We start from the raw sequence: 13,661 nt of genomic DNA, 5'->3' as shown, positions 1-13,661 counted from the left end.
CCTGTTGCCAGTTTAGCTTATGGAACTAGATCTAATTCGGAACAATTACCCTCACTCAAAGCATCACTAATGAGCTATTTCAGACCCAAAAGCTCATTGTGTAATTTATTATCTGGACCTAAGAAAGCAGTAGTCAAGAAACAAACCTATTTTCCTAAATCAAACAGATAGTTCCAACTAGAAGAAACATAACAAATAAATAATATACACATTAAAATACACAGTATAAAGATTAAAAACAAGATGTGAGTTTAAAACTCATGATTAAAACTGACTCAGTAGCAAGTGTTTGCTTGAAATTATAGGTAAAATAAGCAAAATATTTGAAGATTCACCCCCTTACTCTAACACAAGCCTTTAGACTACAAAATAGACACCTAGAAATCCTCTCTGGTGATGGATGTTACCACTGAAAAGGTGGTCTTTCCCATATTCTCTCATAGCATCACATTTTATAGGTGAATCACAGAAAGAGATGAAAAAATCAGGCATAAATAAGTAAATGTGGGACAACACACCTCTTCAGGCAACCCTTTACAGAAGCATGGGCAAACTTCAGGTGTTTTGGACTTCAACTCCCATAATTCCTAACAGCCTACCTGACTATCAAGCAAAAAGTAGACGCTAGAAATAGTATCATACTAAAGCTGACTGGCATAACCCGAGGATCACAACCAGACACAGTGAAGACATCTGCCCTTGCGCTTTGCTACTCTACTACTGAATACACATGCCCGGTGTGGAATGCATTTCACCACGTTAAAACAGTGGATGTGGTTCTTAATGAGACATGTTGCATTATCACAGGATGTCTACGCCCCACACCACTGAAGAAATTATACTGTTTAGCCGGCATTGCATCACCTGATATCTGCCAGGAAGTAGCAGCCAGTAATGAAAGGACCAAGGCAGTGATGTCTCCAGCCCATCCCCTGTTCGGGTATCAGCAGGCACGCCAGTGCCTTAAATCAAGAAATAGTTTGCTAATATCTACAGAGATACTCGCAGGAACACCTCAGCAAGTGAGAGTTCAAAAGTGGAAGGCTGAAACCTGGAACCTCAACCCATGGCTGATACCGAATGAGAGACTCCCTCCTGGGCACACAAAAGACTGAGAGACTTGAAAGGCTCTGAACAGACTGCACTCTGGCACCACGAGATGCACAGCCAACCTTAAGAAATGGGGCTACAAAGTGGAGTCCATGACATGAGAGTGTGGAGAAGAGTAAACCACAGACCACCTATTGCAATGCAGTGCCTAGCCCTGCCAGATGCACAATGGAGGACCTTCTTATAGCAACACAAGAGGCACTCCAAGTGGCCAGCTACTGGTCAAAGAACATTTAGTATAATGCCAAGTTTTTAACTTTGTTTGTCTTTTCAAATACATTACAGCTGTACCCTCAGTTCGCTTCTGACACGATAAATAGTTATTGTTCTCAGCAAAAGCCATTGAATCTATAACAATTAATTTGACTACTGTTTATTAAAAACGTTGCATGTTAAAATGAAAAGAATGGAGATTTTAACAAATTAAATGCAAAGTGAAAACTTTGTGCTGATGATATGTTGTTTTTCAATCATGTAGTATTTATAATATTTGCTGTTGAGCAATATGTTGAGATTGCTATCAGTTGTCAAAGCAGAAAGTACAAGTAAAGAAAGTAAGTAGAAGTAACTCATCACACCAATACACTCAATCACATTGCATTGTGAGTCATTATCTTCAGGTCTGTCAACTGGATTTACCCTAGCACTGTCATAGTTTGACCACACAGCTATGGGCCTAACCAGATCCTATTAAAACAAGTAAGGTGCACAGACACCAGTATTTCTGCCACTCATGGTCAGCAGATGCCACTCTTGCTATGCATTATGTCAGATCTTCTGTAGTCATGCTGGACCCAGCCACAAGCTCTCTAGCAACTAACCATAACTTCTATTCAAGGGACAGCATATTTGTTTTTTAAAAACTTCCATTGTATTACAATGACACATTTATTTCACTGATATGTTGCAGTTTTTATACTACACTCAGCCGTGCACATTTGGAGGTTCGAGTACCGAAGTTTGATTAGTTGCAGCTTTGGTTAAATTGTTCTCTATGGGAAAGTATAGGCCCTCCAGTGTGATTTTATGGCCAACTTCCAGCAGAGTTGGCCACAGAGTTGTGCAGAGGTTCCTAGAGTTTTTCACTTTCACAGAGGTTCTGTGTTTCTAGCCCTAGCAAATCTAGGAGGCTGACTGTACTACTAAATAGTAACAACAGCAACAACTTTATTCTTATATCCCGCCACCATCTCCCCGAAGGGACTCAGGATGGCACTTTATTCTTATATCTCACCATCAACTCCCAGAAGCAGAACATGAAATAAACACAATGTAAAATACAATAGAATATAAATACTGTAAATAAACATAAAATTCAGGATAAAACAGTGCTCATCTGTCAGTGGCGATAGCTAATGTAAACATGGCTAATGTAAATGTACCAATAACCTCATTATTTATTAATTATCATACCTTGCCAGTATGGAAAAATACTTTCCAAACTCTTGAGGCAACTAAGGTCATAATTTTATTGCCAGGACATTTTAAGACGATCACACTTTCTAGAGTTAAGCCAGAATTCATTTCAGCAGGCAAATTATTCTAGCACTCACAGTTTGACTTCTTACGATGAAGCACTTGGCAAAAGGCCTTCTCTGTGATTCCAGACCTTTGGTCCTCAGATGTTAATGGACTACATCTCCTTCAACACACAGGCTCTAAAGCCAAAAATCAGGAATGATAAGTGATGCAGTCCAACAACATTGCCTGAAAACCATGTCTATGGCAGTATTTATCGTACTAAAGGATGCCATCAGACGGACTGATTTCAGGGGGTTTCCAGTATCTGTTGCTGCGGTCCACAAAAAGACAAAATACAAAACAGCATATGAAATTCCCAATGATGCAATATTTCTCAGTACATACATGTGTAAAATGTTGCCATCTTTTCTTTTCTTGAACTGCATGCTACTTTCTCTTAACAGAAATGACCTAGCTACATAATGAGAACTCTGTTTGAAGGGTCTCCTAGCTTCCCTCACTTACATTGTTCTTTTTAGAAAGGGTCCTAATTGTTGAAATAGGTGTGGGATGCTCTACAAGTAAAACTGCACAGCTTAGTAATACATACTGAAAAGTAAAGAAAATTTTAACCTCACATATCTTGTAGGAGAAAGTATACATATGTGGGGAACACACTGATTGTTTTTTATGGGATTGTGAAAGACAACACTGAAATAACATAGGACAAGAATACTGGCCTGAACACAGCCTAAGAAGATTAAGAGAATAAAAAACCCTACAGCAGATGGACTAATGGAATAGAAAAGCTGATGGAATGGAAAGACTCTACAAATCCCATTCCTAGTCTTACTGTTCAGCTACATATTTTACATCTATCTAGGAAGGCACCAACTCTCTTTCTAGTCATAACGGCAGATGTATTTGCATTCTGCAATCTGCAAGATCTTAAGACATTTAAAAACCCATTCCTTTCACAGTAAGATTCATTTCTGATGAAGACGATTTTATTTTCTCTGCAGGTGTAATGGGGCTCTAATTAACTACTCTTTAATGTTTATAGAAAACAAGGAAAATTAGCAAAAAGTACAAAATGATGTGTGTATGTGGTTTCAAGTCTCCTGTCAACATATAGCAACTCCATGAATTTCACAGGGTCTTCATAGGCAAGATATAAACAGAGGTGGTTTTGTTAGTTCCTTCCTCCAAAATATAACCAACAGAATCTGATATGTCTTGACAGTCTCACATCCAAGTACTGACCACAGCTGACCCTGTTTATCTAGTGCCTTAATTGCACTTCGGTAATATAGAAAAAATAAAGAAAAATACTAATTCCAGCCATCAGAAAGGACATCACATATTTCAAAAGACACATGTCAGTAAAATAAATTTATCAGCATATGAATCATTTTGAAAGCAACTAATGAACAGCTTCTCATAGTAAAAAAAGAAATCCAAAACTCAGACTGTTAATGAACGTTAATTCTACAGTTTTACAAAGGTATTATTCTTTTTAAAGGTCAAAGGTTTACAATTACTGGGTATGCATTCAAAAAGTTAACACTGACCCTATAAGTTTACCATACTAACATCAAAGATTTCCCCTGTCACATGCCTGCTTTACTTCCTCATTCTACTTCTCTATTTTGGACTAAATTTAGGAGGTAAACAGACCACCAGTTATGATACAAGAGACAGGTCTTGCAATGTGTTTCCTCATAGAGGTAAGATCAGGGCATAAGTTGCTATTTTTTCCCTTAACATTAAAAACATTACTTTGGGTCATTAGTTGAAGACAAATTTTTAGCTCCTGTTTCATTCTCCTACATCTAAAGTGTTTTTTGAATGCTCGCTTTAGAAATCTCTTTTATTACGATTTCTTTTCTTCTCTATCCGCCAGGATGAAGCCCAAAAGCTATATATAAGTCCAGTTCAAAGAACAATAACTGCAAATAGAAATAAAATAATTAGAAACCAATCAACAATTAAATACTCCAATTTAAGCATGGATAATTTCTATGTGAAGACATCCGATAGCTTTGTGAACATTCTCTCTTTAATCAAACCTATCAGAGGTTTTGTTCTATGACTTTTACTTTTTTGACTTGTAATACTATCCAGAACCTGCTCATCATCAGCCTGATGATGTGTAAACTGTAACCCGCCAAAAACTATTTTGTTTTGTTAAAAAAGTATTTTAAAATGATGAAAAAAGCAACCACCAACCTTGTTAAGTTTACCAAGAGAAGATATAAGATCTGCCCATTCACTTGAAGATTCAAAGTTCCTCAAAGCTTTGTCAATTGCCGAAGAATAATTTCTGTATCGATAATCACCATGCAGCTCCTGTTCCTCTGGGTCCATTTTAAATGTTCATTGCCCAAACCTTTTTGGGAAACTAAAAGAAAACATAAAGAAAGCAAGTGGTAAAATTCCAAAGACACTTGATATACTGGATGTATTATTTCTCAGAAATCACTGCAAATAGAGACTGTCCCCAAGTTATGAATAAGATACAGCCCTGTGGTCTTTGTTTTTCTGTCTGTGTCCTGTTTCAGAAGATTTGGCCTCACTTTCTGTCCCTGTGATAGTTGGATTTTGAAAAAAAATGGCTTGTTGTAGAAACAAAGATTGCTAAGAAAGCTTCAGTGGAGACTCCTTTTCCCCATGATAACTCTTCCAAGAATGAATTTCACTTCCAAGGGATAGATTTCTCTCACTTCCTGTTGTCTCACCCCTGTTCTTAACTATGAGTTATTTGTAAGTCAGATGTTTATAACTCATGGACCGCCTGTACAGCCAAGAGGATAATAAAAGCAAAAATTAAAAATAAGTTATTTTTATTAACTTCCATTAATTTCAAATTCTATAAAAAAATCCTTTCCATTAGTGTTGCGTACCTCCAAATTGTAACTCTAAGGTAAGGTCTGTGGGCCAGATGTGGCCCTCCAAGGTCATTACCCACCCCCTGCTCTCAACTTTAGACTTAGGATAACCCCAGGTCTGAGACAACTTAAAGGCGCACAACAACAATCCTTATGAATCTTTTAACTGATTATATTTTAATAGAGGTTGTTTAATCCAATTTATATACCTGGTTTATGTAATGTTATTGTTGTTTTCATGTTGATGTATTTTATTTTATGCATTATAATTTTATGTATGGCATCTTTGTGTGCTATTTTCTAAACTGCCCTGAGTCTCTATGGGAGATGGTGGTGGGGTATAAATAAACTTTATTATTATTATTATTATTGTTGTTGTTGTTGTTGTTGTTGTTGTTATTTAACTTGACTATCTCATCAGCCAAAAGCAGGGCTACTCTTCCCATTGAAATACTGGTTTATGGTGGTTAAAATTGTTCTTCATTTTAAATAATGTATTGTTCTTTCATAATTTTTTTTGCATTAGAAATAAGATATATGCAGTGTACATAGGAATTCATTTGTGTTTTTTTAAAAAACTATAGTCCAGCCTCACAATAGTCTGAGGGACCATGAACCAGCTCTCAGCAGAAAAGGTTTGAGGACACCTGCAAAACAAGTCAACTGAAGTTGCACAGAAAATTCTGAATGTAATATTCCAAGTATCATATATTTAACTATTTTAAAAACTGTAATGTTTATTTGGAAATCCATTATTTTATATTAAAAACTAGTACAGTAATTGCAGAAATCATAACGGCACTTTGAATTCCTTAAACGTTTCAACAGCTGTTGAGTAATATCCAGTGGTGTTCTTCTCCCAGTAAGCCAACAGATTTTCCCCACCACAGTTCCCTTTATGGTATTCCCTCCTGCATAAGTAAACAGTTGGAAGAAAATGTACTCTTGACCTTCATTTCAATGGACTTGAGATGTAGTCCAATTAAACTCACTTTCACTTATCAAAAACCTATTCATCACCAGCAGACCAATAATGCCATAATTTCATTTGCTTAAGTTTAGCAATTGCAGAGATACTACTCATGTATAAGTCAACTGCGTGTGCAAGTGAAACTCTCTTCCAAGGGAGACCAGGATGGCCCCATCCCTGCTGGCCTTCCACAAGCAGGTAAAGACCTCCTTCTGCCAACAGGCATTTGGGGAGGTTGAGTGGGATTGAGTGATGTGGGGGTCTATGAGTTATAAAGACCATTTTAAATGTATTTATTGTATTTTAATTATATTTAACACTGTAATTATTTAATTGTTCTTTAACTTTTGTGTTGTGCTTTTTAAACCTGTCTAGTGTGGGATTGTTAGCCACCTTGAGTCTCCTATGGGGAGAAAGGTGGTGTATAAATAAAATAATTATTAATAATACAAGTTGTAGGTAGGTTTTAGGGCCAAAAGCGTGGATTGTGATATGACCAGTGAACAAGTCGAGGGTCATTCTGAGGAGAGGGAAAAGCAGCACTAATGTTGCCTCAGGTTCTCTTGGGATGAATTAGTCTTGCCTTTCACCATTTTCCTCAGAAAAGGAGGTGTTTCTTTTTTATATAATAGTTGTGGCACAGTAATCACACTGACCTGTGAATGTGTCAACTCAATTTTGGGGAATTGATTTTTTGACAGAAATTTCTAGACTTATACATTAATATACTGTATTGGGTATTTCAACAACCTAGTGTGGCCACTAAATTATAATTACTTTAATTTATGGAGGCACATGCAAACAGGAATTGAGTTCCTCAAACCTTTATGATCAAGTTAATAATTAACTGTTAATGAAACCAAAAACTAATGTAAATTTGAGAGACTTAGATCAAGAGACTGCAGTTGTTAAATACCAAAGTCAGATCCACCCAGGCCACGGTATTTCGATTTCTATGAACATGATGCAATAAAGAAAGCTGACAGGAAGTAAATCAACTCATTTGTAATATGTTGCTGGAAAAGCTTTCTATAAATACCATGGACTGCTGAAAATACAAATAAATGAGTTAAGAGTAAATGAAACCTGAACTCTTATGAAATGTGTAGATAACTAAATGGAAGCTCTTGTACTTTGGAAATGACATAATTCACTGGAAAAATGATAATATTTGGCAAATGGGAAGGCAGTAAGAAAAGGGGGAGACTATGCTACAAGTGGAGTGATTCAATCAAGGAAGCTACAGCCATGTATCTGAAAGACCTGAGCAGGATAGTTGATGACCAGGGCTCTTGAAGTTCTATCATCCATGGGGTCACCATAAATTAAAGACAACTTGACAACAAAGAACAGAACAATAGCAAGCATATGTAACTGAATGCAGTACAGAGCACATAAAATCTATCTAATAGTGGCATTCATCACTATCTGCCTTAGTAATACCTGGAATACCTGGTGAGGATAGGAACTATTGTCAATTCTGGATCTTCAGAAGCTACCTGAAAATGCCAATCATCTCCCCAAAAGCAATTTGAAGATTAGGAAGGAAAGAAGCAATTACCCAGCTGGAGAATATAGGTTCCAGGCAATTATTGAACTGGCACTGATCCAGGCAAATCTGGATCTACTGGTAGATTTCTGTGTTTTTTGCAGTAGATTAGCTGCAAAGGATTTCTGACTCATGATATCTAACAATAATAGCAACAACATAACTCCCTCACCACCCTAAAGTATACTGCTGAAATAAAGATAAATATGGAGCAGATTTTATGTGGAAGTTCTATAAGCTCTATTTAGTTCTGGTAGACAGAACTAATTCCTGGTCTCTGATATTTTTCACATAATAAGAATCCTTCAGGATCAAACATTTGCTCAGAACATTGGTCAACCAGAAGTACATAAGATGCCCACAGGCAGTGTTGTGACTGCGCCTTCGGGGATTATGGTTGATGGGGATGGAATTCGAAGAGGAAGAAAAAACCCTCGTGATGAGGGTTCACTGGAGGAGTTGCGCAGGAAGCGACTTAGAGAGCTATATGGGGGATCTTCTGAGGAAGATTCAGATGGGGAGATGGATGCTGAGGAACAGGTGGTGGCTGGGGAAGCGGGCACTGAATGGGCACAGCCACCGGAGATGTCTGGAGATTTGGGACACCTGGTGTTTGGGTGTGAGTGTTTGGTCACCCAGGAGGAAGGGGAATAAAATGGGAATGTTTGGCCACTGCACTTTGCGTGTGGCAAGGTGTTGCTGAGGCGCCATTGGGATCTCTGTGTTTCCATGAAGACTGGACTTGGACTATGATTTGAATCTGCTGTTATCACCTAGCTTGGCTCTCGCTGTGTCTTATCGTGGACCTGTTTTGGATGACTGCACCCTCTTCAGACCTTGGATCGGAATTTGACCTTGCTACTGCCTTCGCCCTGTGATTGATGACTACTATCGGCTTTTGACTCCTGGCTTGCTCTTTGGACACCGCTGTTATCTCCTGACCTGACCTTGGAATCCCGGACGACGTCTTTTCACCATCCTTTTGGAGCCTTCGGCTTTATCCACAATGTGGAAGCAGTCTACTGCATTCTTAGTTTGTTTGTTTGTTTCCTGACCAATTTGGTGTTTTCTTTTGGGAACTGTTCCTTTGAAAACTACAGAGCCGGCTAGCAGGGCTTGGACTCAGAAAGTGCAGTTTGCACTAAGTTTGTTTAGCTTTGTTTTTACCTGCTTGTGTTGCTGAATTACATTTTTGTTTGAACTGCTCTTGAAGCACTGATAGTGAAGTGTTTCAAGGTTTTTTCTGTGTTAACATTACTTTTTGGCTTATCTGCTGAATAAACTCTATTTTTGTTCGCTAATTGGCATCTGACTCTTGACAGGCAGGATACAGAATCATAGAATCATAAGAGTTGGAAGACACCACACAGGCCATCCAGTCCAACCCTCTGCCATGAGGAAAAATACAATCAAAGTACTTGTGACAGATTGCCATCCAGCCTGTGCTTAAACCTCCAGACATTTGTCTTTAACTGTAGCTGAGAGAGTATGACTTGCCTTAAAACCACCCAGTAGGTTCACAGCCACAGCCTGAGGTTCAAACCACTACTCTATGCTTTCTGAATTCTTTCCCTCTTCTTCCTACCTACCTTTCTTTTTTCCTTTTCCCTACTATCTCTTCTTTCTTTCTTTCTTTCTTTCTTTCTTTCTTTCTTTCTTTCTTTCTTTCTCCCCTTCCTCTGTTTTGGGGGGAAATAGAGAGAGGAAAAGAAAGAAGAGTACAGGAGCAAGAAGTGGGTGCAAAGGATCCCTCTATTTTGGAGGGAGATAGAGAGAGAAAGGCCTGGGAAAAGACCTTGCAGGCTGGATCCAACCCACGAGCCATAGTTCGAGGACCCCTGCTCTAGAGCAACAGAAACAAGCTTGCTCCTGCTTCAATATGACATCTTTTCAAATATTTAAACATAGCTGTCATATCCCCTCTCAGCCTTTTTTCCTCCATGCTGTATATATCAGTTCTCATGGGCACTCAGAGGATTTGATTTCCAAATCTTTGATCATATTGGCAGCCATCTCTGGACACATTCCAACTTGTCAGTATCCTTCTTGAATGGTGGTGCCCAGAACTGAACACAGTATTTCAGGTAAGGTCTGACCAAAGTGAAATAGAGTGGGACTATTTTCCCCCTCGATCTGGACATTATGCTTCCATCAATGCAGCCTAGAATCAATGTGAATGCAATACTATCATCCTGTTAATACTATACAGCAACTGTTAGTGAGAGGTATACCAGTTCTGATATTTGATGTAACAGATGGCATGAGTAACCACTGACAACATTACCTTCCTAGGAAGTACATATTCTAAACTGAAATTAGTATGATCTGATCTACAGTGTTTGGTGAATCTTAGATTCTTGTGAAAACTAAAGCAAACCCTGCAAGCACAAAAACAATTCTTGCTCTGAACAACTGTGTCTGTGTATTTACCTTTAAGTTGCCTGTTGACTGAGTTGACCCCATTAATTTCATAAGGTTTTCTTAGGCAAGGAATACTCTTTTCCCCAGTCCCTTCCTCTGAAACAACTACATTTCTACAAATACCTCCCAGCAATCAGGCTGAAGAGATCCTGGTAAAGGGCTAAATGGAAAGGCAATCCCTCAAACTATGAGAAGACACGTACGGTACAATGCTGGGATTTACTCTAAACCCAGATTAAATGTCTGGCAGTGATGGATTTCTTTATGTACCTAGATGGGCCTTTTGTGTCCTCTAAACCTGAATGATTTATCTTGCATATATTTCCTTAACCATTAGAATCAAATGAAAAATGTATATCAGCCACAGTTTCTTGAATCATGACACTATAGCAAGAGAAACTGCACAAGCTAGAATTCTCCCTTATGGAAATTAAATGCACAGAAAACCACATAAAATGTAAATGAGCAATGCTAATTTCTCCAGACCACTACATACCAAATACTTCTATAGCTAGTTGTCCAACTCTGAAAACAAATATGAATCAGGGCTATCAGGGGCTTCCTCTAGATAAATATAAAGGAGAGAAGCATGAAATGAAATATTTCACACTTCAAAATAAAAGGGAACTCAACAGCTGTGTTTAAAACACAGGATTAGGTCAATGCTCATGAGAAACAGACAACAGGATATTCACACTGTTTTACTATGTTTTACTATGACACAACTTCAATGTGACACTATTGTAACACATTTTCCTTGACCTCTCTGCTCCATTTTGCTTACTGACAAGCGAAGACTGCAGTATATGGCAGTGATGCATTCATTACTCTGCAGAAGTCAAACCAGTTCCAGTGAGCTTGTTTACTGGGGCTGAAAGCTGAACTCCCAGGTCACCTAGACATTTCCTCTTTCCTACCTTCCCTTCATTTCTGTTGTACCAAACTACTGAGGCATATAAGGTGTGCAAATTCAGCAAGGCGGAGAACAACAGCTCTCCCTGTGTGCAGAATCACCTTTCCCTTCTCCGCCTTTGTCAGCCTACTGCTCCTACATCACAAACACAACCAACAGCTGTTACGCTGTGGTATCTACCTCCCTGCTGAAACAACACCCTGCAATAGAGCACTTCAAGGCAGGATAGAAAGAGCAGAAACAGCAGAAACACACACGTATATATTATGCACAAACATTTATACATACAACTGGAGCTAAGGATGAATCAAACCAGCAATCTACCAACCAAGCAGCCCTCTTGTCAGAAAAAACCATAAGCACACTGCTAGAAAATACTTTGGGATAGTCAACCTAGCTGTCATATCACTGTTTTGGGATACAACTCCCATAATCCTCAACAATCAGCCATGCTGTCTGAAGCTGGAGCTGTTGTCCCAAATGCCTAAAGCAGTGGCTCCCAACCCGTCCGCTGTGAGTCCTAAAATAAGGGCTGTGGCCCCCAAAGTAATAATAATAATAATAATAATAATAATAATAATAATAATAATCTCCCATTGTCAAACATAAGAGTTGTAATGGGAAAGCAGCCCTTTCTAAGACCGTTTAGTCCCCCAAAGCAGTTATTACTATTAATATTATTACTAGTTCCCATTGCCACACATCAGTTGTAATGGGAAAGCAGCCCTTTGTAAGACCCTATTTAGTCCTCCAAAGTAATTATTAACATCATCATCATCATCATTATTATTATTAAAACCGTTAGGGACAATTTATTGGGTCTTGCACTCTGCTTTTTGTATTTTTTTCAATCTCAGACCTCTCCCTTCTTCTTTTTTTTAACATGAGCGTTAACAAAATCCATAGATAATAACACAGCCCAACCATTTTTTTTCTTGTTGTCTTCATTTTTAGGTCTGTCCCTGGGGTTATTTGGGGTGCTGATTCAGAAAATGGCATTGGATAGACCACATCAGCTCTAGATGATTAAATATGGTTTTCTGTGGACAAGCATATGGCGACGACTGGGTGGCATATGTTCTGTATCAGAAACTAGAGCTGATGTGGTCTATCCAGTGCAATTTTCTGAATGAGCACCCCAAATAACCAAAGTTGACCAAAAACTGATTTGTAACCCTTTTGGTACTAATGTTGGAGAGTGCTCCCTGTTCAAATGGCCTGGGTCAAAGTGGTTCCTGGTCAAAAAAAGGTTGGGAACCACTGGCCTAAAGGTGATGCCGTCAATCAGCCAGCCCTCGGTGGCGCAATGGGTTAAACCCTGTGCCGGCAGGACTGCTGACTTGAAGGTTGAGTTGCTGACCTGAAGGTTGCTGTCTGAATCCGGGGAGAACATGGATAAGCTTCCTCTGTCAGTTCCAGCTCCCTATGCAAGGGCATGAGAGAAGCCTCCCACAGGATGGTAAAACATTAAAACATCCGGGCATCCCCTGGGCAACATCCTTGCAGACGGCCAATTCTCTCACACCGGAAGCGACTTGCACTTTCTCAAGTCGCTCCTGACACGAAAAAGAACCTGGTGGTCAGAGATTATGGGAGTTGCAGCCCCCTAAATCTGTAGGGCAGCTTTATTGTAGAATTAATGCGGCTTGACAGCACTGGAACTGCAATGGAATTCTGGGATTTGTAATTTCGTCTTTGGCAGAAGAAGGACCTGACAAAACTACAGCTCCCATGTGTCCAGAGCATTGAGCCATGGCAGTCAAAGATGCGTCAAACTGCATTCATTTTACAGTGTGCAGCCTAGGTTGCTTCCGAAGGGGGGAGAGGGTGGCTCCTGTTCTGATTTCTGAATTCCTCTGCCCAGGGCTTCTGAAGCCATCTTCCTTACTCACCACCTGAAGAAAAAGGTGAAGGCGGAACTCCGGGTGCTCCCTCTAAGCGGGAAGGCAAGGCAGAAGCAGCTGCCTCCTCCTCCTCCTCCTCCTCTTCCTCCCGACTGTTGCTTCTCTGCTTCTGCTGCGGCGACGTGTCCCGGGCTGGGAAGGTCCCAAGCAGAACCCTGGAGGGGAGGGAGGAGGAAGCGGAGGATGGAACAGCTCCCCGATCCTCCCTCCGGCAGACAGATGGGGACGTACCATGTCCAGGAGCGGGGGCGGGCAGTGCTTGGGCGGTGTTAAGCAAGACCTCTAAACCCATTTGGTCACGACTTGGGGCTCATCCCAGCGAAGGGATTCCTTCCTTCTCCAGACTTAGGGGGCTTACTCCGGGGATCAGTCACAGAGACACACCCATACCCTCTTTCGAGTTGGTACGTTCCAGCTCGGGTCTGCGGGCGCCTCTCGGGTTCCC

General features: G+C 39.8%; 1 protein-coding gene across 1 annotated transcript in view; it reads right to left on the bottom strand.

Moving 5' to 3' along the window:
• The window catches only part of dop1b (DOP1 leucine zipper like protein B), an 88,901-nt gene extending 75,447 nt beyond the window's left edge, over positions 1-13,454 (bottom strand). Inside the window, exons 1-2 of the mRNA XM_062975084.1 lie at positions 13,205-13,454; positions 4,801-4,972 (exon numbers count right to left, since the gene is read on the bottom strand). Coding sequence (XP_062831154.1) covers positions 4,801-4,938 — 138 coding nt within the window. The 5' untranslated portion in view covers positions 4,939-4,972; positions 13,205-13,454. The remainder of the gene's footprint in view (positions 1-4,800; positions 4,973-13,204) is intronic.
• Between the last annotated feature and the right edge of the window lie 207 nt (positions 13,455-13,661).

Source organism: Anolis carolinensis, chromosome 3, assembly GCF_035594765.1.
Source record: "Anolis carolinensis isolate JA03-04 chromosome 3, rAnoCar3.1.pri, whole genome shotgun sequence".
NCBI classification, from domain to species: Eukaryota; Metazoa; Chordata; class Lepidosauria; order Squamata; family Dactyloidae; genus Anolis; species Anolis carolinensis.
The sequence above is the reverse complement of the archived record's forward strand: the minus strand, read 5'-3'. Positions and strand labels throughout refer to the sequence as shown.